General features: G+C 42.0%; 2 protein-coding genes across 2 annotated transcripts; both read right to left on the bottom strand.

The window, feature by feature from the left end:
• Positions 1 to 354: 354 nt before the first annotated feature.
• Positions 355 to 12700, bottom strand: LOC139766105 (phosphatidylinositol-glycan biosynthesis class X protein-like). Its single transcript, XM_071694269.1, has 6 exons — positions 12097 to 12700; positions 9897 to 10058; positions 9275 to 9428; positions 7674 to 7804; positions 6162 to 6336; positions 355 to 5338 (listed from the first exon to the last, which is right to left on the bottom strand). Exons 2-6 carry the CDS (start codon positions 10034 to 10036, stop codon positions 5195 to 5197), a joined length of 744 nt encoding a protein of 247 aa, XP_071550370.1. The 5' UTR covers positions 10037 to 10058; positions 12097 to 12700; the 3' UTR covers positions 355 to 5194.
• A 2207-nt stretch (positions 12701 to 14907) lies between these two features.
• Positions 14908 to 26613, bottom strand: LOC139766453 (uncharacterized). Its single transcript, XM_071695141.1, is given in 7 exon segments — positions 14908 to 16532; positions 16535 to 19150; positions 19219 to 20981; positions 21229 to 22577; positions 24103 to 24292; positions 25462 to 25601; positions 26550 to 26613. Coding segments are annotated over 7 exon segments (7407 nt in total). The 5' UTR covers positions 26578 to 26613; the 3' UTR covers positions 14908 to 15211.
• Between the last annotated feature and the right edge of the window lie 472 nt (positions 26614 to 27085).

Below are 27085 nucleotides of genomic sequence, written 5' to 3'. Positions count from 1 at the left end.
GCAAATATAACATGAATACCACTGATGAGGACATGGATACTCTATTTTTTTTTTCTGCCAAAGGCAACAAAGACATGATATGAACTGGACTTTCTTCCTTTGACAATGACATGCACGTGGTACATGACTCAGCCTCTCGTATCAACCATGGATAGCGACTAGAAGATAATGCGATCTGAGTAGTGCACACTGAACCCACAATCGGTCTTGTCATCCGTGAAAGCCAAGGCAAGGAATAACCAAGGTCAAGGCAGAAAGCCTCAAGTCGTTCAGTTCCTGATGACACTCCCACCACAGAAAGCCTGTATAACCGTAGCACCAAATTAAGAATGAAATGTCAAGAAAAAAACGAGATTTGTATTTCATTCATTTATACGAAAAATAGAGCACACACTAATGTATTTCTATGTACTATAACACAAAAAATTCTTAGCCAAAATTGTTCAGAATTTTGTATGTCAAGGATGTCAGGGGAAGGTATGGTATGGTGGCATTATGCAGAAGGACCAGGAATGCCTGGCTCTTCATCTAAGGATGGATTTTGAAGAATTTGTCAACTGACACCTAAAAACTTTCAGCTTTCTCTTGAGTAACTACTGTACTTACTGAGATGCTACATTGATTTTGAACTCTAAATATTCAATATTCACTCTATACTCTCCTTAACTTCACCTTGCTTTTAGTGATCTATGTAGCACTTAAGGATATCACATTCTGAGCTTATTTTCATATATCAACATTTTCATGAACTGTTCTCACTGAAGTAACATACAAACTAAGAGCTTTGGCTATATAAACTCCATGTTCACCAACATCAAATTACCTATGAACATTTATCTCCAAACCTATATTTTCCAGGCCTTGTTCATGCCAGAAACACATGATTCACTTGAACACTAACCACTCATGAGTTGGATGGAGTTTGAGGGACTTATGTGTAACCTTACAGATACGAACGTAAGTTGTATCACCACTGTATAACCATCATGCATCAGACTGCCTGGCTTGGGGGATTCCTGCTACTCAATTGAGTCATTCGCCAGAGCGATTGCATGCCAATGCCACACATGGATTTTAAAATATTTTTTCCTGTCTAATTTTATTAATTTTTTCACATATATAAAAAAAGGGAACTGTACAATTGGGTATTTCTGTCCATAGCATAAAAGCTTAAATTCATTCAATTTGAGAAGAGTGTTCTACATTTTATGTACAAAGAAATAGAGGGCCAGGTGAACTGATAAGCGTATGCATAATTGTCTGGAAACAAGACTCAGAATTAGATTTTGGCTTAACATCAAGCTAAGGACACTAGTCTTCTTAGTAATGTAGATGTTCTTTAACTTAGATGAAAGCTATTTCCTAATCCTGTACATATACCTTAAACTTTCTTAGGTATTACGAAAATCAAGCATGTTATAGGCTACTGCTAGTCAATTTTGTTCACAGCAACACCATAACTCAAGATAAAAGGTTCTGTATGACACAAGGGACTTTTGAAGTCCTAAGCTGAAATCATATGATGCAATTCATTTACTGTACAAAACCAATGAAATTCTAGATCATCATTTGGAAATACTGACCTTTACAAACTTCAGTGAGAAACTGCAGAGCTGGTTTCTAAGCCTGGAAGAGTGTGTGAAAGAAGAAAGTTGAGAGTAAATGTCAATGAAAGCAAGTTATTAGGTTTAGCAGTGAAAAGTGTGAGTTTGAATGGAAAGAATTTGGAGGAAGTTGAATGTTTTAGATACCTAGGAGTAGGTGTGGCAGCAAATGGAACCATAGGAGCTGAAGTAAGTCATAGGGTGGGTGGGACTGCAAAGGTCTTGGGAGTGGTGAGGAGTGTGTGAAAAGAGAGGTCACTGTCTTTAAGGGCAAAGATAGGTGTGTATTATGATATTGTGGACCATTTGTAATATATGGATGTAAGGCATGGACCTAAAATACAACTGTAAAGGAGTTAGTGAATGTGTTGGAAATGAAGTGTTTCAGGACAATATGTGAATGTGTTGGAAATGAAGTGTTTAAGGACAATATGTGGTGTGAAGAGGGTTAATTGAATACGAAATAATTGGGTAAGAAAGAGGTGTGATAGTAAGGGGAGTTTATATGAGAGAGCTGAAGAGTGTGTGCTGAAATGGTTGGAAATATGGAGAGGATGACTAAGAGGGTATACATGTCAGAAGTGGAGAGAGCAAGGAATAAGAGGCAAACAGGGAGGATGGGGAGGGATGGACTGAAAGATTCTTTGAAGGCTCAGGAACTGAACATTTAGGAGGGTGCAAGGTAAGGGATAGAGCAAATTGGGACAATGTGCCATCAATGGGCTGAACCAGGAAATGTAATGTGGTCAGGAGAAACCATGAAAAGGTCTGTGGGGTCTGATTACGGATAAGGGGTTCTTGTTTCAGTGCATTATACGTGACATTTAGAGAACTGATGTGAGCAAATGAGGCCTATCTCTTCATCACTCATGTGGAAAATGGTAAACATATCATATAAGAAAAACTATGCACATGGCAAGATGCATTTGTTCTTTTCTAGAAGCAAATGGTCACAGGATTTCACAGCACATGATAAAAAGCTCTGAATAATTATAAGAATATGTTGTTGAAATTGAGAAATGGGAAAGCACATAAGGATCTTAAGAAAAAAGCGAATAAAAATCCAAGAGATAATTAGAAAATATATCTAAAGGCAGACTAACATGGAATGAAGGTCTGTATGAAAAGTGGGGATGAACACAGGGAAATTCCTTATACCAAAGGATGAAGTTTGTAAAACATGAGGAAATTACAGAAATTTGGGGGGATCATGGTACAAGATGTGGGTATCAATATGGTAGGATTACAAGTCATGAGAGTTAGGTACAGGTATGGGAGAGAGGATGATATAAATAGTAAAACAGTAATGCACAAGAAACTGGAAGAAGCAGGAATATATATGAAATGGTGAGAGACTACGAAGAAATGAAGTGAAGCTACAGTTGTATGGACTTGGAAAGAGTGTATAGCAGCATAAAACAAGAGATCATGTTCCTAATGACAAGACAAAGGCAAACATTTCCACTGTATAAAGATATGGGGAGAAAAAATGATACAAGAATTCTGGCTTGGGATAAATCTTCTCCATACAGGTCACAAAATACACAGAAGGACTGTGATTGTATTCAAATGATTAGAGAACCCTACATTAGTGAATAAAAATGTAATTTTGGAAGGGGAGAAGGTATATAAACCAGTTAATTTCACTTTGGAAGGCAGTGAAGTTCTTACAAAAAAGTGAACAGCAATTATGGTTTTTGAAAAGGTATACAACAATCAACAGAAAAGAAGTTTTGAAAGTTCTGACTCTGTGGTATGCATGGAAGACTTCTTAATGTTGTTAAGACCTTTCAGCTTATGTAAGAGTAAAAAGTTTTATCATTATAAGTGGCTTGATATGAATATAGGACTTCATCAAGGCTTGGAAATGTCCCCATAGTTGTTTAATGTTTCTATGGATAGGGCATTAAATAAGATGAGACGGGAAGTGATCGAGGTATAATGCTGTATGTACACGATATGGGTCTGTTAAATGAATAAAAGGGTGTGGTTTTGAGATGTGCAAGAAGAGGATGTGGAAAGTAATTGTGAGTAAAGCAAGGTCCACCCCTTCAATCCCTAAATGGAAGAAATTGTCATATGATGATCTCATCAGGAATGGCATCCAACGTCATATGATGATCTAACTTTTCCTGCCTTAGTTTATATATCCAATGAAATTTTTATATCAATGCCAGCCCAAAGAGGTAAGTTCTATTGCCAAGCAGGTACAGCAAAAGATTAAGCTCTCTTCAGTATCCCTATGATCACCATTGCAGGCATAAATCTGTTGACTTCTTAGGTCATGCATACTACAACCCTGAGGAAAATATGTAGTATTGGATGACCTATGTGATAAGGAGGAACACTTATCATATTCATCTGCTAGTGTGGAAAGTTGAGAATTACTAGTGCAGTGTGCAGATATAAGTGTTTCAGAGGGTGATTTTAGTGGAAGTGCTTAATCTTTGTGTAGTCATTTGAAGCAGATTACACAACTGTTCCTCATTGTCATGGATATAATACTGGAGTGATGTAGGACTTTAGTGCCAGGTAAGAGTAAAGAGCTAGAATATTTCGAAGCATATTTTGATTGAGAAGTTCACTTATAAAGATGTGAATAGTGTACCAATCAGTGTGCAGGGTATATGTTTTGCATATATTCATTTTACTCACCACTAATATTATGCCCATGTAAGAAATAGGAGTAAAGTGTAATATAGACAAACAGGGCATCCATAACCAATCCTCATATCATCAGGAAACAATAAATGACTCACTTCCCAGGCCCTCTCATCCCCAACAGACTGCGTATTCGTCTCTCTCTCCAAAACTCTAGCATTTATCTCCCTAATCACCTCATCCATAAACAAATTAAACAACCATGGGGACATCACACATCCCTGCCACAGACCGACATTCACTGGGAACCAATCACTCTCCTTTCTTCCTACTCGTACACGTCTTACATCCTTGTTAAAAACTTTTCTCTGCTTCTAGCATCTTATCTCCACAAAGCATTTCTATCAGCCCTGTCAAATGTCTTCTCCAGATCCATAAATGCTACATACAAATCCATCTGTTTTTCTAGGTATTTCTAACACACATTCTTCAAAGCAAACATCTGAACCACACATCCTCTACCACTTCTGCTTTTCTTTGTCTGCTCCTGGAGCTACCTTGCTAAGTCAGGAAATGGCGAACAAGAATGAAAAAATGGCTATGCCATGCTGAGATTTAAATGCCTGAATATCATGCAAGTCTAAGATCCTGCAATGCATTTTTAAGTGGTTATGGTTGCCTGACTTGAATAAACAGTTCATTCTATATTTCAAATACTGTAATGCTACAATTCATCAGGCTGAGACAATTTTTTCTAATGCTGTCTAGTCTAAAAGCTTGTAAATATGACTTATATTTAAGTAAAAATAAAATTGACGGCTGTTAACAGCATATACATTTAAGAAAGTTATGTAATCAATTCTCAACTATCAGTATAATTCCATATGTCATGACTAGATAAAACATTTTAAATTACATATCACTTTTGCATCTGTCCTTAAGATTAACATTTAGACTGAAAGTTTGAAGGCTCTTCTTAAGAAGTCACTTCAAGCACGATGAATTTTCTTTTTCCTGAGAGCTGCAAGAATGAGGAGAGTAGCACCAGCAGTGATACAGGTGGTGGTCAGCAGCACAGTGTCCAGCAAATCTGTGTTTCCTACTGGTACCACACCTACAACTGCCTCACTTGTCTGTGGAAGACATAATGCCACAAGTAATATTCTAATAATTATTTACAATAAAGCTAGAATTAATCACAAAATAACTTACCAAAACACCACATCATTTTAACAGCGATTAAAATATTTTGTAATCAATCTGCAGCAACCTTTAACAAGTAGACATTAATACTCTCATTTCTTAATCTTTTTCCAGCACATAATTCCACTTTCCTAACTTTATTTCCATCTCTACAGAGCATTTCCCATACACCATACTAAATATTCTTTTTGATAATCAGACATCTTTAGCAAGATCAAACCATGTTTTATCTAGGTAGTTAGTAAGTTAATATTACCTTGACTAAAACAGCACTACAAGACAAAAGGATGATATAGATTTTTCTCACCTAATTCTAACCACTGGCCAATCATAAGCTGACAGAAGGATTACAAGATATTATCTCAAAATACAAATCATCTTCGTGAACCAAATATTCCTTTTGTTTCATATTTAACCTTCTCATCATTTATGATCCATACAACCTTTTCATTTACGTCAGTTACATTACTGCTATGCTGCACTTACTAATACCCTCATTAGGTCATAATGCTGTGCAAGACCCAACACAATAAATGGTATTTCCACTACAGGAGGATCTTATTTTCAATAACAACAACAACTATCTCAAGCCAAACTCTTTTTCTATCCCATCGTATGATTCCACCCGTTTTCCTTTGCAATTATTAACTTATTCATTAAGTCTTTTTTTCAGTTTTGTTCTGCATTATCTCTCTATAGGAATATATTTAATAGCTGGTTAAACATATGATAAAGAAGAAGAAAGAAACTTACACTGAAGGTATGTACAAGGAGCCATTCACACTGCTGCAATCCACTGGGAGGACATGGTTCCAACTGCAGCAAAGGCCTGCAGGTGTCTCCACCATTATCTTCACACTGAATAAGTACAGATGGGTGTTGCAGTCTTACTCCTACCTCCAAAGGGTATGACTCCCCACTTCGAGCCCTGAAACATGAAGTAGTGATACCCATATGTATATCTACATATAAAATCCTATGTGTAAAACAGGATGACTTGGAAACACATCTTCAGTCAACACAATCAAGACACATTTGAGCCATACACATGTACTCTCTCACTTCATCCACACACATCACATTTAGTCTTCTCTAACCAAAATTATCCATCTCATAATCATGGCTCATAAAAAATCCATACTCCATCCCTTATTCTGTTAGCTAATTTCCTCTAAAGTGTCAGCCATTACTTTTCTCATGAATGTGAGTTATTCATCAAATATTTGACTCTTCAGTATTTACAGTCTAGGTCCATTTTTACTACCTCAGCTCTCTTACAGAAATTGATGGGACACTTCCCTCATCCACTTGGGATAAAAAAAAGGCAACTACTTGACTCTTTTTATTTTTTTTATTATACTTTGTCGCTGTCTCCCGCGTTTGCGAGGTAGCGCAAGGAAACAGACGAAAGAAATGGCCCCCCCCCATACACATGTATATACATACGTCCACACACGCAAATATACATACCTACACAGCTTTCCATGGTTTACCCCAGACGCTTCACATGCCTTGCTTCAATCCACTGACAGCACGTCAACCCCGGTATACCACATCGCTCCAATTCACTCTATTCCTTGCCCTCCTTTCACCCTCCTGCATGTTCAGGCCCCGATCACACAAAATCTTTTTCACTCCATCTTTCCACCTCCAATTTGGTCTCCCTCTTCTCCTTGTTCCCTCCACCTCCGACACATATATCCTCTTGGTCAATCTTTCCTCACTCATCCTCTTGCATACTGATCCAAATTAATTTACTAATGTCTATAATTCTAATTTTGACTTTTAAACTCTTGTTTTGACTCTTTTAACAGAACCAGAATACTCTGTCTAATGCAATGCATGAAAATCAACTTTTGTGTTAATATAATAAGTGGTGTTACTGCATGCTGCCTGCACATGGTTGAACTGTAAGTCAAAAGTCATCTTCAGTGAGGTCATATCACTGTTAATGAACAAACAGAAACAGTCTTGTTGAGAACTTCTCACTCTGGATGAGTTGCTGCTCCTTACTGGAGTGCAGCCTTGAAGTTGAAAGAGAAGGTGTCCTGGAACTGCATAATCAATCATGAAGCAAGGTGGATTTACAATGCATCCAAAATATATGAGGATGAAGTAAACTTTAAGAAGAGCTTGTCTGTAGTGTGTCACTGATTGTGGAGTGTACAGTTCATGAAACTTGTCTCCTTCACCTGCAAACCAGTTGTATATGAAGCAACCATGTTAATATGAAACTGCACTAAACAATTTCCTCCTATTCCATACCTGTGATAACGGAGGTGGACAGGAACAGTAATATTCACCAGCCAACGACCATCATCCATAGGCTTGGGAACTACATAAAAGTAAGCCACAATCCGCGGTGAGAGGTGTTCTGGTGTCTCCACATTGACAACCTAAGTAAATGATAAATGCAAATGTTACAACTCTGAAAAATAAATTGCTTTAACCTTAAAGTTACAGTCAAACAAATATACTGCCTGTTGCATCCTTTGATCCCTGACAGCAATGCTTTATCTGTTTTCATGATTCCATTCCCCTTCAAGAACAGCTTTTTCATAAAACAATGCTCTAAAGTACCACACCTAAGGCTTACTGTTCACATAAATTCCTATACAACTTATAAGTGTTATTGCTGTGAATCAAGTAGCTGATTTGGGTGAGAAACTGCAGAAGCTGGTGACTGAGTTTGGTAAAGTGTGTGAAAGAAGAAAGCTGAGAGTAAATGTGAATAAGAGCAAGGTTATTAGGTACAGTAGGGTTGAGGGACAAGTCAATTGGGAGGTAAGTCTGAATGGAGAAAAACTGGAGGAAGTGAAATGTTTTAGATATCTAGGAGTGGTTTTGGCAGCGGATGGAACCATGGAAGCGGAAGTGAATCATAGGGTGGGGGAGGGGACAAAAGTTCTGGGAGTGTTGAAAAATGTGTGGATGACGACAACATTATCTTGGAAAGCAAAAATGGGTATGTTTGAAGGAATAGTGGTTCCAACAATGTTATATGGTTGTGAGGCATGGGCTATAGATAGAGTTGTGCGGAGGAGGGTGGATGTGCTGGAAATGAGATGTTTGAGGACAATATGTGGTGAGAGGTGGTTTGATCGAGTAAGTAATGAAAGGGTAAGAGAGATGCGTGGTAATAAAAAGAGTGTGGCTGAGAGAGCAGAAGAGGGTGTTTTGAAATGGTTTGGTCACATGGAGAAAATGAGTGAGGAAAGATTGACAAAGAGGATATATGTGTCAGAGGTGGAGGGAATGAATAGAAGTGGGAGACCAAATTGGAGGTGGAAAGATGGAGTGAAAAGGATTTTGAGTGACCGGGGACTGAACATGCAGGAGGGTGAAAGGCATGCAAGGAATAGAGTGAATTGGAACGATGTGGTATACCAGGGTCGACATGCTGTCAATGGATTGAACCAGGGCATGTGAAGTGTTTGGGGATAAACCATGGAAAGTTTTGTGGGGAATGAATATGGAAAGGGAGCTGTGGTTTCGGTGCATTATACATGAGAGCTAGAGACTGAGTGTGAACGAATGTGGCCTTTGTTGTCTTTTCCTAGCGCTACCTCGCACACATGCGGGGGGAGGGGGTTGTCATTTCTTATATGACGGTGTGGCGATGGGAATGAATAAGGGCAGACAGCATGAATTATTTACATGTGTATATATGTATATGTCTGTGTGTGTATATAAATGTATATGTTGAGATGTATAGGTATGTATATGTGCGTGTGTGGACATGTATGTGCATACATGTGGATGTGGGTGGGTTGGGCCATTCTTTCATCTGTTTCCTTGCGCTACCCCACTAATGCGGGAGACAGCAACAAAGTATAATAAACATAAATAAATAATAATAAACATACCTGTGGGATATAATAATCAGGACCACCTAATGCTCTCAGAAAGCGAAGCTGATTTGGATCCACATATGAGCCAGGAGGAAAGATTTCCTTAATGAGAACTATACATGTATGCAGGTCTTCAGAAGATGACAAAAATACTGTTGTCTCTAAATCCCTGAAACAAGAAGCCAAGCATTCATGAACACAGTATTTTTCTTATAAAAAGTTAAATACTGAAAACAAGTATGGATGGAAGTATAATTACCCATAAAGCCCTAAATCTAAGCTTTTAAAATACCAAAACATGAAAGCTTCAACCCCATGTCACTCAACAGTCTATAGTATACACTCCAATAGAAAACAAATAAATACAATGGGGGTGTATCATGATGGACAGGTATAATTTTCACCTTCTATCATTTACAAAATATTGATTATAGTTCCCCATTTCAGAAGTTTCAACATCTACAAGGGAAAATGTAGCAATATGTATGCTGTGATACATGTAACCTAAATCAATGAATGCATTTACCAATCCATCACTACATAATATTTTTGCAAATGCTCTTTATAAACTTACTGATGATAAAAATTCCATTTTACTGCAATCTAAATCTTCTATGATTAGGAATAACATGCATACCTGTGGAAGCCTTCATTAAGTAGTCTACGTTCCACTTGGGCATTAGTTTTGAGAACTAGAGGACAAGTGTTGGCCCAAGACATCGATGCAAGCAATGCTACCAGACCTATCACTTGCAGTGCTACACAAGCCATCTTCATTACAAAGAAGATATAATGATGCCTGTGAAAGATTCCAATAAATCATAACTATCATTCTTGTTGTGACTTCACTGCCAACCTGTAAGAACAATGAAGCAAGCTACCCCTTCTCACTTCTTTCTCTTTATCCTCGATCTTCTTTTCTCAGGTAACTAAAACAGCACGGGCAACTAAATGCCATAATCATGGCCATCTTTTACATAATACATACAACATATATACATCCATATATATTGGAAAGGATCACAATTTTGCACGTGATCAAGATATTCCTATGAGTCCACAGGGAAAATGAAGCACGATAAGTTCCCAAGTGCACTTTCGTGTAATGATCACATCATCAGGGGAGACACAAGAGAGAAATATCACAGTCAGCTGACATATATCGAAGAGACGAAGCTAGGATGCCATTTGGTAAACACGATTGTCCAAGACATACAATGAGCGTTCATAAACTTATCATTTTACAAATTTTATCAACAATAAAGTTATCTAATTTGTACAGACCATCACTAATATCAAGATTATAATTTTTTGAGTATTTAATGATAGAAGATTCACTGACATTTCTCGTGGTAATAGAGTTAGAGTTAATAACTTAGATGGCATTACTCCAGTCAATACAATGATCATAGTTTCTTAACATGACTAAACAAGGCATTTGATTCTTGTCCCATTCTTATACTATATTTATGTTGCTTAAGTCTAACAGAAAGATCCTTACTAGTCTGCCCAACATAAAATTGATCACAATCTCCACATGGCACTTTATAGATGCATCCAGGAGAGTTTTCTGGTGAATTCCTGATTAGGATATTCTTTATAGTATTATTGTTGCTGAAGGCAACATTTACATTAAAGGATTTAAGCAACATGGGAAGTAAAATTAGTATTAAAAGGGAGAACTAAAAGATTCTTGGTGTCAATGGGAGGTTTGGGCTCAACTCTATAAAATGATTTCTTTGCTAACTTAAGGAATTTATCAACGAAAGATCTAGGGAACTTTAACTTAGATCCAATAGAATATATCTTCTCAAACTCATCAATAAACTCTGGAATGCAAATACGTAATGCCCTAAGGAACATAGATTGAATAATAATTTAACTCTGTCTTGTTGAGATGAGTAATATTGGATATATGAACATACATAGGTGGGTTGTCTGTATATGCTAAACTTAAACTTGTTTCCCTGCCTATGGATCATGCAATCTAAAAATGGTAACATACCATTATTTTCATTTTCTACAGTAAATTTGATGGAAGGTATTAAATTGTTAAGTAAGGGGAGAAATATTTGTAAATTTTAATTTGACTGTCAAACACAAAGAACATCACCTACATACCTAAACCAAATTGCATTAGAAGGTAAGATATCCTTTAGTAATTTTGTTTCAAAAAATTCCGTATAAAGATTACTTAGTACAGGTGAAAGAGGGTTACCCATTGCCATAGCAAATTTTTGAGCATAATAATCTCCGTTGAATTGAAATACACAGTATTTTATACACAATACTATCAGTTCAATGAAAACAGACTTTGAAACACGTAAATGAATATCATCCAAGACATCAAATAAATATTCTAAAAGAATCATCAACTGGAACTTTAGTTAGTTTTGATTGGTTCTATTGATTTTTTTTACATGTATTTTACTTATCTTTGTATTTATGAACTCCACATTTCCCCTAATACACATAACCCTTACTATTAGCATCTTATTCAGTATCATACACCAAAATATAATACTCATATACATGTTCCTCTACCGTTGTCGCACTCTACACATTACATACTCACTGCTAGTGGAACTCACACACAACGAAATCACTCACTTTCCAAACCTTATAGTGATGCAGAGAAAAACTAGACATCACCGGATAGATGTATATATAGTTCAAAGCACAGGGTCCCACGTAGGAAACTCTCCCATATCGGAAAAAATAGATAAATCCCATACCAGCAGGGATAGGAAACTCTAGCAATGAAATTGTTTTGCACTATCTTTACAGATTCATACACAGTCTCACCATACAACACTGAATCAGTAACATGTCACTACCATTCATTGTGTATTTCCTTCAGCTGTTCGGTGTCTTCCTTCTTGTTTACAAATGACTATGTACAGCAGCCACCAGCTGACGAACACTCCTCCAGCACACAAACTTTTCAGCGAATATTCTAATGTACAGTTACTTAGGACAGATAAGATATCTTATGGTCCATTATCTATAACGAGGTTATATGATGATATGTCTAAATTTGTGGTAGAAACGGGTATTTATATACTGACTATGTCTAAATTTGTGATAGAGAAGGGTATTCATATGCTGACTATGTCTAAATTTGTGATAGAAACGGGTATTTAATGCTGACTGTGTTTAAATTTGTGATAGAAACGGGGTAATATACCCGATGGAAGATTTGAAAATAAACGCAGTGTAATACGGAGACAAAATCATGGAAGTCTTTTTAGAAAGTGTAAGAAGAGAGAAGTTCCTTGCTAATAAAAAGACAGCGGCACTGAGGTTCAACACACACAAAAGACGGGAGGAGATGTCTGATATCCCAGGAAGCAGCACAGTTTACTAATAACATCTAACTGACGTATGGTATGTGTAGCCTTGATTTAAAGGTACTGTTAGTCTTTGTATTTACTACATCTAAAGGAAGTTTACTCCACATTTCCAACTATCTGAAAGTGAAAAAGAAAAGTCTATCCATGTTGCATTACATCTCATTCCTTTAGTTTTCATAACATGATTTCTGGTCATTGAACCTCAGTCTATAGTGATGACATTTTCGTATATGTTACTGTAAGCATCTATTATATATCCCAGAGTCTGAACCCTTTTTAGGGAGAATGATTACAGGTCTTTAAGCCTTTCTACATTAATCGTAGTTCCGATAAAAGGAATCAGTCTAGTTGCTTTTCGTTGAATTCGTTCTAAATTTTCCTCGTCCAGGTTCGTATCTTTCATGACTGATAATCATACTGAGCTCTTTCCCCCTTCTAGCTTTTATAATGGTATACCAAACAAATAATATTCCTGATTCATATGTTCGGCGCCAAAGTGCATTACTTTGTATTTGTCAAAGTTTATATACATTTGCCATGTCTCTGACTACTCCATAATTTTGTCTGAATCTCTTCGAATCATCAGGTAATTTTTTCGTAAATTACGACGTATTTCCCAATTTCGAGTCGTCAATAAATTTTGAAATCCTATTGGTGAGTCTCGTCTCTAGGTAGATAATGGAAAATATGGGTCCTAGGCAGGACCGGGCCTTGGCTTTTTTGGGTCATAAGCTAGGTCTCTTTTGGAGCCCCTCCCTCCCTAAATCGCGGGCTGTAGTGGTTTTGGGGGCACGCCTCGGAGGATATTGAAAAGGATATTGAAAATACTAGGTGTCTAGGACAGCATTTCCTTCTCTCTGAAGACTGCCATAATAAATGTCAGGACTGAGTGCTTCCCCTTATCGATCGAGGCCCCATGAGGCTCTGAGCCTATAGGAAGGGCCGGACCTGGACCTGGTCCCAGGAATGAGCCTTGAGGAACCCCACTCGTCACGTGAAGTCAGCCGGATGCTTCTCCCGTTTAATGCCACTCTATTTCCTCACTGAGAGCTGATCCGCTAACCACGCACAGGGTCGATCTCGTAAGCCGTGCATGTAAATTTCACAAAACAATCTTTCATGTTGGACCTTTGTCGAAGGCTTTACGAAAGTCCAAGTACATAGCATCAAAGAGTATCTCATGATTTGGTAAATAGTGGTTCAGTATGCATTTCGCAACCTCGTGGGTATTTCGTATCTTCGTGGACGAAATTGGTGGATGAGTTTGAGGAATACGGGATCAAGAGCGTGTGGTGCTGATGAAGTGAAGAACATAGTGTAATCATCTGCTGGGAGGGTGGCTGATATTTGGTGTGTTTGGAAAGTAATGATCATGAATCGTATTTTTTCTACCTTTCTTAAGTAGTAAGCAAGAATAGCACAAAGAAAGACAGTAACAAATATAACAAGGTCGAAGATGAAAGGAAACATCGCAACATTTACTACCAGAAGTTGGTATGTTGGCAAGAAACAAACTGCAGTTGAATGGTAGACAATAGCAGACAAAAGGAGCACAAAGAAGGATGATAATACCAGATTATGTTGAGGATAAAGCAAGGCTTCATTACACATTATGATATTCTGCATCATCATTATCAAGAAAATGATCATAGCAGGCAAAGCAAGTATAAAGTATTTCGGAAAATTATGTCTGACATAAAAATTTACAACATAGGCGATTTAATGCCACCATTCTTCTTTACACTACAGTAACATCCAAGACTAGTTTTCTATTTAATCAAAAAGTAATGATAGTCCAACTGTACATTCGAAGTTTCTCCTTCCGTTAACCATGTTCCTTTGATGATTAACTCTCAACTAAAGACAGATTCAGTCGTTCGTAATGCCACAGATTCCGACGCTCGTAAGAATGTCAAAGCTAAAGGGACAAGCTCTGACTCACCTACATTTATCACTGTGATCTTACGGCTGTGCCAACAGTTTTCACAGGTAATAAACCGCCCATTGTTCAGGCTTTAGGCCAGTCAACTGCCAGGGACATTAAGGTCATCAAAGTCAACTTCCATCTACCACCTGAGAGATCTTAGACACGTCAGGTCTCAGGGATAATTCTGAGACCGCAATACACTCTCACCGGATGTGGAACATGTCGAAAACATTTGTGTTTAAAGGAACTTTACTCCACAGTTCCAACTATCTGAAAGTGAAAAAGAAAAGTTTATCCATGTTGCATTACATCTCACGATGATAAAAGGCAAGTGTGTACAACATAGAAAAGGAAGGTAAAACTGCATGAAATATTAACGATTTTTATTTTTTATTTTAAAAAGTATTGTCCACTGTTCTTTGGTCACCGAAACACAAACAGTTAAATCAGTTCGAAGAAACCTACCCATTCCCGAACAGATAAGGACACGACAGCTGTACACTACAAGTGACGTCTAGGATAAGTAACAATCTTACGCACTTCCACTCAGTCTTCCGCACCACCAGACATATATTGAGCAATGTTGTATCCATGCACACCAAGTCATAAATATAAGTAGGAAAATATAAACCTAGAACTAGACATATAAGTGGAGCGAGGGATGCAGAGAGACTATGCGAAAGGCGTCTGGTAGAGGCCAGAGAGTGGTGGCGGGACCCTGTCTTGTGGGAAGGATAATGGAGGAAATATCAGCTCCTGAGACACTTGGTTCACGGCTTGTGCTTCCTGTGGCACTTGTGAGAGGAGATTTGTCTCATGACCGAGGTCAGTGTCATCCTCTCGTCGACCAAGAGGGAGGCGAGCTGGTGTCTCCTGACCGGTATGTGTGGTAGTCCCTAGCGTGAGCAATGGCAAGGAAGTGTCTACCTCCAGGGTGACCTGTGGTGAAGCGGTGGCCTCGTCTTGGCCGACAAGGAAAATCGTGGAGCTTTCTTCGTCTTCGTCGAGGATGCCTATAATTTCTTCCTGGCTTACAGGCGGTATACTGTCCTCTTCCTGACTGATGGGCTGCAGCGTTGTGTTTCCCTCAGTTTCACTCTCCGGAGTCACAGAGGAAAGAGTACTTTCTTCTTCAGCAGCTGCTGTAGCCTGATGATGTTGTATGAATGTCACCACGGCATCCTGCGGGGACTCGGGAGCGGGTAAAACCTCGCTTCGAGTCTCTGGGACACTTGGCACAATTTCGTCTTGAACAATTTCGTTCTGAGCGTAAGGGGTGGTGTCGGTTACATTGGACGCAGGTTCTTGCTGTTCGCTGTCTTTCTCCGTCGTGCTCTCCTGTGGTGTTGGCGATTCGGTCTCTGTGGCTACTCCCAGAGCGTCTGTCGTCACTTCGAAGACAGTAGTGCTTTCTGTGTCGCTGGTCGCTTGTGAAACGCCTGTAAGTTGCGGACTTTCTTCTCCTAATTCATGATCATATGGTTCACCAAAATTGATTGTCTCTTCCACGTCACCGTTGGTCAGCTGTGGCGTTCCTTGAGGAGACTCAGGAACTGTCTCTGTTGCTTTCTCACCTGGCCCTGCGTCATCAGCGGCTGGAGCGAGGGTTTGTAATGTCTCAAACGGCGATGGAAACTCCTGTTCCGTAACTTGCTCTGGTGCTGCGTCCGTCTGTCCGGTAGCTTGTGTGACACTACTCTCGTCCTCGAACTCTGTGGCTGTGGCCTCTTCGACACCTGATAATTCTGGGAAAGTTGTTGCCTCCTCCGTCTGATCTCTGAAAATCGTTATCTCGTCGAACTGCTCCTGTATTTCGTGATCAGTTACCTCCGCTGGACCAAACGTAACTAGTTGGACTTCTTGTGGTTCTTGGATGATTCCGTTTTCTGGGGCTTGGGGACCTAACTCAACTCCAGGTTGGCCCTGTGCTGTTTCCAATATCTCTGTAGGTTGTGTCTCTATGATCTGCTCTCTTCGGTAGACAGAAGAACCTCGGGAGCAAGCGTGGGTGTGAACCTAGAGAGGAGTGGTCCTAGAGTTGTAACGTCATCAGACTCAGAACTCTCAATAGATTCTGCTCTAGCTTGGTGCTCAAGGTACTCCTCCTGTGGAGGCTCGACTGACTCCTCGTCACTGATCGAAACGTCCTCACGCAATTGGTCCGTCAAAGAGAGTGTAACTTCTTGTTCCACTTCAGTAGGAGACGTGGCTGTGACTCCGTCCTGTGTCGTCTCAACAGCCAAAGGTACGAGAGATGTTTGTGTTGGGAGAACATCCGGTAAAGTCCCACTCTCAACATCACTTCCTTGATCACTGTCAGCAGAGAGTTGCTCAGGCAAGGAAGTGAGTTCCTGTTCTTGAGGAAGTTCTTCCTCTCTAGAGACTTCCTCACCGTTCACTTCGAGCACGCCAGGCACAATGAAGTCTTCGCCAGAAGGTAGTTGTAGAAATGGCCGTGTCTCTGCACGGATGTCGGGTGTTGGGTGGCCTCTGACTGGTACACCATACAACTGTAGCTCTCCGGTGTCTTCCCTTGCTAAACAACCGGGATCATTTCCCTTGCATTCTGTGGACGCTTCTTCAGCAGGAGCTGCTTCTCCTGTGAGATCTGCTTCGATGGTCACCTCAGGAAAAATGGGACGGCCATGATGTGTCTCCTGCTCCGGCTCGGGCAGTAAGAAAGGATGTTCGGGAACCTGTGAGACAATGCCTTCTTCAGTCCTGGGTTCCCCTTTCTCGTTTACAGCAGCGAAGTCTTGTGTGTCACTCTTCGTCTCGAGATGTTCCTCCTCTTGAACCACTCCGAGAACGGCGTCAGAATCTTGTTCAAGGTCTTGAGTCTCAACTGAGGTCTCGGTGGTTGTCGCTACGTCCTCCTGGTCTTCCTCGAAGCCTCCAGTCGTCACAGAAACGACGTCGTGGTCCTGCTCGAACTGTTGGCCCTCACCAGCCACGACCGGTACAAGGTCCAGGTCCTGCTGACTTAGCTGAACATCTTCAGTCACCTTGGGAATGAGACTTTCGTCTTGGTGAACTTGCTGAACATCTTCAGTCACCTTGGGAATGAGACTTTCGTCTTGTTGAACTTGCTGAACATCTTCAGTCACCTTGGGAATGAGACTTTCGTCTTGGTGAACTTGCTGAACATCTTCAGTCACCTTGGGAATGAGACTTTCCTCTTGGTGAACTTGCTGAACATCTTCAGTCACCTTGGGAATGAGACTTTCCTCTTGGTGAACTTGCTGAACATCGTCAGTCACCTCAGTAACACGTTCATCCTCTTGCTGAACTTGATGAACACCTTCAGTCACCAAAGGAACAAGTTCATTCTCTGACTGAATTTGCTGAACAACTCCAGGCACATCAGAAACAAGAATGCCGCTCTGGTGAACTTGCTGAACGTGTTCAGTCACCTCAGGAACAAGATTATCTTCCTGGTAAACTTGCTGAACATCTGTCACCTCAGTAACGCGTTCACCCTCTTGCTGAAACTGAACACCTTCAGTCACCACAGGAACAAGATTATCATCCTGGTGAACTTGTTGAACACCTTCAGGCAATACGATTTCAAGAACATCTTCCTGGTGAACTTGCTGAACATCTTCAGTCACTCCAGGAGCAATAGTATCGTCCTGCTGAACTGGATGAACATTTCCATCTCCTCCAGTAACAAGATTACCTTCCTGGTGAACTTGCTGAACATCTCCGGATACTTCAGTAACAAATACATCATCCTGGTGAGCTTGTTGAACATCTCCAGTCACTTCAGGAACAAATTCATCTCCGTGATGTGCTTGTTGAACATCTCTAGGCACTTCAGGAACAAATTCATCTCTGTGATGTGCTTGTTGAACATCTCCAGTCACTTCAGGAACAAATTCATCTCCGTGATGAGCTTGTTGAACATCTCCAGTCACTTTAGGAACAAATTCATCTCCGTGGTGTGCTTGTTGAACATCTCCAGTCACTTCAGGAACAAACCCATCTCCGTGGTGTGCTTGTTGAACATATCCAGTCACTTCAGGAACAAGTTCATCTCCATGATGTGCTTGTTGAACATCTCCAGTCACTTCAGGAACAAATTCATCTCCGTGATGTGCTTGTTGAACATCTCCAGTCACTTCAGGAACCAGTTCATCTTCGTGGTGTGCTTGTTGAACATCTCCAGTCACTTCAGGAACAAATTCATCTCCGTGGTGTGCTTGTTGAACATCTCCAGGTATTACATTAGCAAGGTTATCTTCCTGAACAAGTTCAGTCACGTCAGAAACAACAAAATCTTCATGTTGAACTTGCTGAACACCTTCATTCACTTCAGGAACAAGAATATTGTCCTGCTGAACTTGCTGAACACCTTCAGTCACCCCAGAAACAACGTTATTTTCTTGATTGTCTTCAGTCAACACAGGTTCAAGAATATCAGCCTGATGAACTTGTTGAACATCTCCAGTCTCCCCAGGAACTTGAACATCTTCCTTGTCAATTTGCTGAACATCTTCAGTCACCTTGGGAATGAGAGCGTCCTCTTGGCGAACTTGCTGAACATCTTCAGTCACCTGAGGAACGAGAATATCGTCCTTTTGAATTGCTGAACACCGTTCAGCCCAGGAACTACCTTATCTTCTTGCTGAACGTATTCAGTCACCACAGGAACAAGACTATCATCCTGGTGAACTTGCTGAACATCTCCTGTCACCTCAGTAACACGTTCATCCTCTTGCTGAACTTGATGAACACCTTCAGTCACCACAGGAACAAGATCACTCTTCGACTGAATTTGCTGAACAACTCCAGGCACATCAGAAACAAGAATATCGTCCTGGTGAACTTGCTGAACACCTTCAGTCACCCCAGGAACAAGATTATCATCCTGGTGAACTTGTTGAACACCTTCAGGCAATACACTATCAATAACATCTTCCTGGCGAACTTGATGGACACCTTCAGGCAATACATTATCAAGAATATCGTCCTGGTGAACTTGATGAACACCTTCAGTCACTCCAGGAACAAGATTATCATCCTGGTTAACTTGCTGAACATCTCCGGATACTTCAGTAACAAATACATCATCCTGGTGAGCTTGTTGAACATCTCCAGTCACATCAGGAACAAATTCATCTCCGTGGTGAGCTTGTTGAACATCTCCAGTCACTTCAGGAACCAATTCATCTCCATGGTGTGCTTGTTGAACATATCCAGTCACTTCAGGAACAAATTCATCTCCGTGATGTGCTTGTTGAACATCTCCAGGTATTACATTAGCAATGCTATCTTCCTGAACAAGTTCAGTTACACCAGAAACAACAAAATCGTCACGTTGAACTTGCTGAACACCTTCAGTCAACCCAGGAACAAGATTATCATCCTGGTGAACTTGTTGAACACCCTCAGACACTACATTATCAAGAACATCTTCCTGGTGAACTTGCTGAACATCTTCAGTCACCCCAGGAACAATAGCATCGTCCTGCTGAACTGGATGAACATTTACAGCTCCTTCAGTAACAAGATTGCCTTCCTGGTGAACTTGCTGAACATCTCCGGATACTTCAGTAACAAATACATCATCCTGGTGAGCTTGTTGAACATCTCCAGTCACTTCAGGAACAATTTCATCTCCGTGATGTGCTTCTTGAACATCTCTAGACACTTCAGGAACAAATTCATCTCCGTGATGTGCTTGTTGAACATCTCCAGTCACTTCAGGAACCAATTCATCTCCGTGATGTGCTTGTTGAACATCTCCAGTCACCTCAGGAGCAAGTTCATCTCCGTGATGTGCTTGTTGAACATCTCCAGTCACTTCAGGAACAAACCCATCTCCGGGATGTGCTTGTTGAACATCTCCAGTCACTTCAGGAACAAACTCATCTCCGGGATGTGCTTGTTGAACATCTCCAGTTATTTCAGGAACAAATTCATCTCCGTGATGAGCTTGTTGAACATCTCCAGTCACCTCGAGAACAAGTGTATCCTCTTGCTGAACACCTTCAATGACCTCAGGAACAAGTTCACCCTCTTGCTGAACACCTCCAATCACCTCAGAAACAAGTTCGCCCTCTTCTTGAACTTGCTGAACACCTCCAATCACCCCAGAAACAAGTTCACCCTCTTGCTGAACTTGCTGAACACCTCCAATCACCTCAGAAACAAGTTCACCCTCTTGCTGAACACCTTCAATCACCTCAGGAACAAGTTCACCCTCTTGCTGAACTTGTTGAACACCTCCAATCACCTCAGGAACAAGTTCTTCCTCTTGCTGAACTTGCTGAACACCTCCAATCACCCCAGAAACAAGTTCACCCTGATGATGAACTTGCTGAACACCTTCAGTGACCTCAGGAACAAGTTTATCTTCTTGCTGAACTTGCTGAACACCTTCAATGACCTCAGGAACAAGTTCACCCTCTTGTTGAACTTGCTGAACACCTTCAATGACCTCAGGAACAAGTTCACCCTCTTGCTGAAGCTTGCTGAACACCTTCAGTGATCTCAGGGACAAATTCACCCTCTTGCTGAACTTGCTGAACACCTCCAATCACCTCAGGAACAAGTTCACCCTCTTGCTGAACTTGCTGAACACCTCCAATCACCCCAGAAATAAGTTCACCCTGATGATGAACTTGCTGAACACCTTCAGTGACCTCAGGAACAAGTTCATCCTCTTGCTGAACACCTTCAATGACCTCAGGAACAAGTTCACCCTCTTGCTGAACTTGCTGAACACCTTCAATGACCCCAGGAACAAGTTCAACCGCTTGCTGAACTCCTCCAATCACCCCAGGAACAAGTTCGTCCTCTTGCTGAACTTGCTGAACACCTCCAATCACCCCAGAAACAAGTTCACCCTCTTGCTGAACACCTTCAATGACCTCAGGAACAAGTTCACCCTCTTGCTGAACTTGCTGAACACCTCCAATCACCTCAGGAGCAAGTTCACCCTCTTGCTGAACTTGCTGAACACCTCCAATCACCCCAGAAACAAGTTCACCCTCTTGCTGAACTTGCTGAACACCTCCAATCACCTCAGGAGCAAGTTCACCCTCTTGCTGAACTTGCTGAACACCTCCAATCACCCCAGAAACAAGTTCACCCTCTTGCTGAACTTGCTGAACACCTCCAATCACCTCAGGAACAAGTTCACCCTCTTGCTGAACTTGCTGAACACCTTCAGTGATCTCAGGAACAAGTTTATCCTCTTGCTGAACACCTTCAGTCACCTCAAGAGCAAGATTATCATCATGATGAACTTGCTGGACGTCTTCAGTCACCACAGGAACAAGATCACTCTTGGACTGAATTTGCTGAACATCTCCAGTCACCGCAGGAGTAATGACATCTGCTACCTGAACATTTCTGGTCACCTCAGTATCAGACTCATCGTCCTGCTGAACTTGCTGAACACCTTCGATTAACCCAGGGGCAAATTCAAGGTCTGTCTGAACTTCGCTAGGCACGGGGAGTGAATCGAACCCTTGTCCAGCTTGCTGGGTAGAACTGTCAACAGCAGCTGGCGACAGCTCAGCCCCTTGCTGAACTGAAGCCTCTACATGTTGTTGGGGGAACTGACTGTCTGCAATACCTACTCCCTGCTGAACTGGCTCATTGTTACCAGTCACCATTACCGAGTCAGTGGGGACGCTGTCGACGTGAGAAACCTGCGGAGGAAATGGTACTTGCGCAGTCTGTTGCACCTCTTGTCTCTGCTGCGTCGGCTGAAGCTGTGGTCTCTGCTGCACCTGGGTCAGCTGCGTCTGCTGCACTTGCTGTGTCTGCTGGATCTGTTCCTCCCGTCTGCCTTGAATGACCCCTTGAGGAGGGAAGCTTTCCTGGGCCTTCGTTCTATCTACCGTGCCAATGTTGTCATTGAGGCTAAAGAACTTCTCCGACTCCTCACATTTGACGGAATACCACCACTCGCAGGTGAAGTACATCTGGTGGAAGATGGTTCCGTTTGGGCAAAGGAAGGAGTCAACGTTGTGTTTCTTGCAGATGTGGAAAACTTGGCAGTCTGTCTCTACGTCAGCATAATAACCTGTGAAAATAATCGTGGAGTTTTCAAACTTGTCTAGAAATAAGTTGGCTACATTTTAGGTGACTTAAATTTTCAGTCATTTGCAAATGAGTATTACCTGGTCATGTAGTATGGCATGTAGGGGATTCTTCGGTACAATTATCAGTATGTGTGTCTTCTGATTTGCATAAGAATGAAAAGAAATCGAAGCCTTGAAGCCTTAAAGAAAGAGTAATGATAGAGATTCAAAAGTCCATTTTTTAAAAGAATTAGTGTTCCTATAAATTGGTTTAGGATCTACAATGTCTTCAAAAGACCTTCTCAAATATCGTATTTGAAGGTTCCCTCTTTGTTTAAGTGGTGGACATCAAGCTCTGCCTCTTGCCTTACCCTACCTTTCTGCCCTAGGGTTCGGCCTCTTACCTTACCCTACCTTCCTGCCCTAGGGTTCGGCCTCTTACCTTACCCTACCTTCCTGCCCTAGGGTTCAGCCTCTTACCTTACCCTACCTTCCTTACCCATGCTTCCATACTACAAGGCTTTCGCATTGCTCAGGAAGCCGGCCACGTTCAGGTGGCGGGACCACAGTCAAGAAATACCATGACGTTCTGTGCACGTCTTTGTGTGGTGAGCACAAGGCAGTCTCCAGTATGGAAATTACATCTTGGACATGAGCGGGAGGGAGGGGGTCTTGTGATATGTTCAATCGGTGTTTGGAGCACTGGATGGACGGTTGGGGTGCAGAAGGCAAAAAAAGAAAGCATGACTCGTAAATGCATCGGAAGTGGAGTTTTAGATGACTGGTGGGGTGAAGTTTGCGACGAGGTTAAGAGGGGAGTTGTTTAGTGCTCACTGAGTCAATATGGCGTAAATATATTTTGCCAGTGTCGTATTTGCTGGAGGAAGGAGATCTATGATAAAGGTTGCTGAAAAATGAAATTAGGGTCAAGTGGTTCGAGTGGAAGGGGTCTACGTGTTAGAAATGAGTGCCCGACACGTTGAGGTAATATTATACTACAAGCGCTTTGGATTCGTTGGGCTGGTGTTCAATGGTTGTTAGGCAGGTGTTGACTGTTCTGAGTGATCTGTTCTGTATAATTTATAGTTGAAGGTGATTAGGATGAACTGTTAATGGAAGGTATCGAGAAATTCCTTTTTCTTGTCTTAAACTAGTACCTGTAAGCGGAGGAGGACGTTTGACCCGGTTATATGGCCGTGATGTTGATGTTTCTGGTGTGGGGAGTGAATGTCGTATGTTACATCTGCTATGGTTGGGTTTCTATGTGTGAGTGTTTGACCACTCATGGGTATTGGAGGGTTCAGGTTAGATTTACGTCTCTTTAGGGGGTTAAGAAGGTGACAGTGGACATCTTTAGGGATTCAGATGATCTCTTTTGAGGGAATTGGTATCTAAGTGCGTTTTTTTTTTCTTTTAGTGTTGCATGTCTGTTGTTGTCTGAGCGGTGTCAGGGTGCTGTGATGTGAGTGGGAGGTCATCTGCATTATGAGATGACTTTCATACTGTGGTCTGAGGGAGGTGACTTACCACCCAGCTGTCGTCCCTGGCAGGAGAACGACGTCTTCGGGACCTGCCAGTAGATGGGGTAGTCCACGCCAGGGTTGCCAGGCACCGAGTCTCGCAACCACTCTATGCCGGCGTGGTCATGGTGGTGGTGGTGGTGGTCGTCGTCGTGGTGGTGCTGGTGGTCGTCCACGTCTGTCGCTGCTGAGGGTTCCTGGGGTGAGGGAACATGACTGAGAAATTAGAGCTTCCATGCCACGCAGGGCACAGTGGCTGCGAAATGTGGTCTTTAAAGCAAAGAGGAAATGACGGAGTATGTGGGCTGGTATTGGGGGATGAGGTCGTTCAATTAAGAATTTATCAAAGTATATCAAGACACGGAACACTTTCTGGGTGGGAGTCCATCTTAAAAAATCATTTTTCACAGGATAACCATTGTGGGTTTTTTTTCCTACGAAATCTATGGAATTTACAGACACAAGATACGTTTTCAACAACAGTAAATATTATTAGTGAAAGAAGAATTTAGTTTATTTCAGACGTTGAGCTTAGCTTTGACTAAAAAGCTGCTAAAAGTTACACTAAATCCCTCACTGAGTAATATTAATCATATTCTATTCGAACAAGTATGATAATCATATTTTCCTGACCACCAAGAAAGTATACACGATAAAGTGGCCTCCTTGGGTCACTGTCCTGGTTCTCTGAGTCAGTAACGTAGCCCACTAGGTCAGTGACGTGGCCCTCTGGGTCAGTGACGTGGCCCTCTAGGTCAGTGACGTGGCCCTCTGGATCAATGTCCTTTCCCTTTGGGTCAATGTCCTTGCCCACTGGGTCAGTGACGTGGACCTCTGGGTCAGCGACATGGCCCTCTGGGTCAGTGACGTGGCGCTCTGGGTCACTGACGTGGCCCTCTGGGTCAGTGACATGGCCCTCTGGGTCAGTGACGTGGCCCTCTGGGTCAATGTCCTTTCCCTTTGGGTCAATGTCCTTGCCCAGTGGGTCAGTGACGTGGCCCTCTGGGTCAGTGACGTGGCCCTCTGGGTCAGTGACATGGCCCTCTGGGTCAGTGACGTGGCCCTCTGGGTCAATGTCCTTTCCCTTTGGGTCAATGTCCTTGCCCACTGGGTCAGTGACGTGGCCCTCTGGTTCAGTGACGTGGTCCTCTGGGTCAGTGACGTGGCCCTCTGGGTCAGTGACGTGGCCCTCTGGGTCAATGACGTGGCCCTTTGGGTCAGTGATCTGGCCCTTAGTGAGTCAGCAGAATCTCTGGGGTTTCCACTAGACGCGACATACACTCAGCTGATGCCTTTCTCTGGGGGTGTGTGGCGGCACAGGTATGGTCGACCTGGCCCCCCCAAACACCCAGTCATGTCAACTTACCTGTACGAGGACTTGGTTGAGCTGCGTGTTCTGTTGGGTGATGGTGCCCTCAGAGGTGAGCGGTGCTGCCGGGGGCGCTGCCGAAGGGAGCGGGAAGTCACTCTGGGGAGCCGCCACCACAGCGGCCGTGACCAGCGTCACTGGAAGGTTATTGACAATAAATGTCCGATCAGGTATCACTGGGGGTCTGTGTGTACGGCTGTGCGTCTGTGTCAAGTTCATCTGTGTTTAAGCATTTGTCTGACGAGTATATATATATATATATATATATATATATATATATATATATATATATATATGAAGCCCTTTCAACGTTGCCTATGACTACTTCTAGCGTCCATTTTATTTTCAAGTCGAATATCAAATCCCCAGCGGTGTTTCTGGTATAAATCCCTCCCCGAAACTTTCTGTTATGAGCTCCATCATTACTGGACATCCTAACCTATTTCAATAGTATTTTCATAGCCGGATTTAGTGTGAATGTTAATGCTACATGGTCCTTTATACTACCATATGATCATGGCTTCTGTAAAGACTGTGTATGTATACCTGGTCGATGGTTCGCTGACTGAGGTGTACGTCAGACATGGCAGGTGGGCAGAATCATTTTTGTTTTCGTCTTGTGTCACGCCCATGGCGCGTCGGGAGTCACTCCACCCGATCTTGGTATGGGCAGCCCTGTGGCGGCAGTCAGCGTCAGGAGCCACCTTGTCCTCTAGATGTCCTGATGAAGCGCCTGCAGGGCGTCTTGGGTCAGTCTGCGGTCTAGTAAGTCATGGTCACTGGTGTTAACGTGCGCCAGCTCGCGTCTCTTACCTGGTGCGTCAGGGGCGAAGATACAACTGACTTACGTTAGTCACCGTCGCTTGTCTGGGTATTCGTTAACATGTTCAGGTCTTGTTTCCTATTCATTCTTTTTTTTTGCAGTGGTAGCCATGATGTTTCCACGATGGAATAAAAAACTAATGTATAAACTGTCGTCCGATTTCTTACCAATTTGCTATATTTTTTTGAATTTGAATTAAAAGGCAAATGCATTGTCCTAAAGCATTTAACACCATAGCGGGGAGGAGGAGCAGGCCACTCACCGACACTGAGCACTGACACCACCAACATGCTGTCGACTGATGATCCCAGCGACCGGGCAGCCTTATATACCCGGCCCGAGTCCCTCACACAGGCCACGCCCCCTCCCACTGCGGAGGTCACAGCTCCTTAAAGACCGTGACCTGGCTTTGTGTCCCGAGGGGACCACTGGGAAAGTCCAATATTTACATATGCAAAATTAGTCCAAGTCTTTTAGCAGAGCAGCATTGTGTTTGAGGAGCGGCGAGAGACGGGAAGGGAACTTTTATTAAGAAATACTTCAGTCCCCGACTGACGCAACGGCCATTGTCCAGCCAAAAACCAGCTTCCTCAAATTCCAGCACCAATCGCCGAGCTCTTCTTAAAATAGGAGATAGAAAGGCGACTTCTGACATCAAGAACGTAACGCTACAGTTCTTGTATGAGGGTGGTGTTGGTGGACCCCCCCCACCACACCCTAGGCTGGGATAACTATCTGGGGCAACGTTGAAATCTCCAAATCACCAAAACTGTAATAATGCATCAAGATCTATTATCT

Source organism: Panulirus ornatus, chromosome 57 (genome assembly GCF_036320965.1).
Source record: "Panulirus ornatus isolate Po-2019 chromosome 57, ASM3632096v1, whole genome shotgun sequence".
In the NCBI taxonomy this organism is placed as follows: Eukaryota; Metazoa; Arthropoda; class Malacostraca; order Decapoda; family Palinuridae; genus Panulirus; species Panulirus ornatus.
The sequence above is the reverse complement of the archived record's forward strand: the minus strand, read 5'-3'. Positions and strand labels throughout refer to the sequence as shown.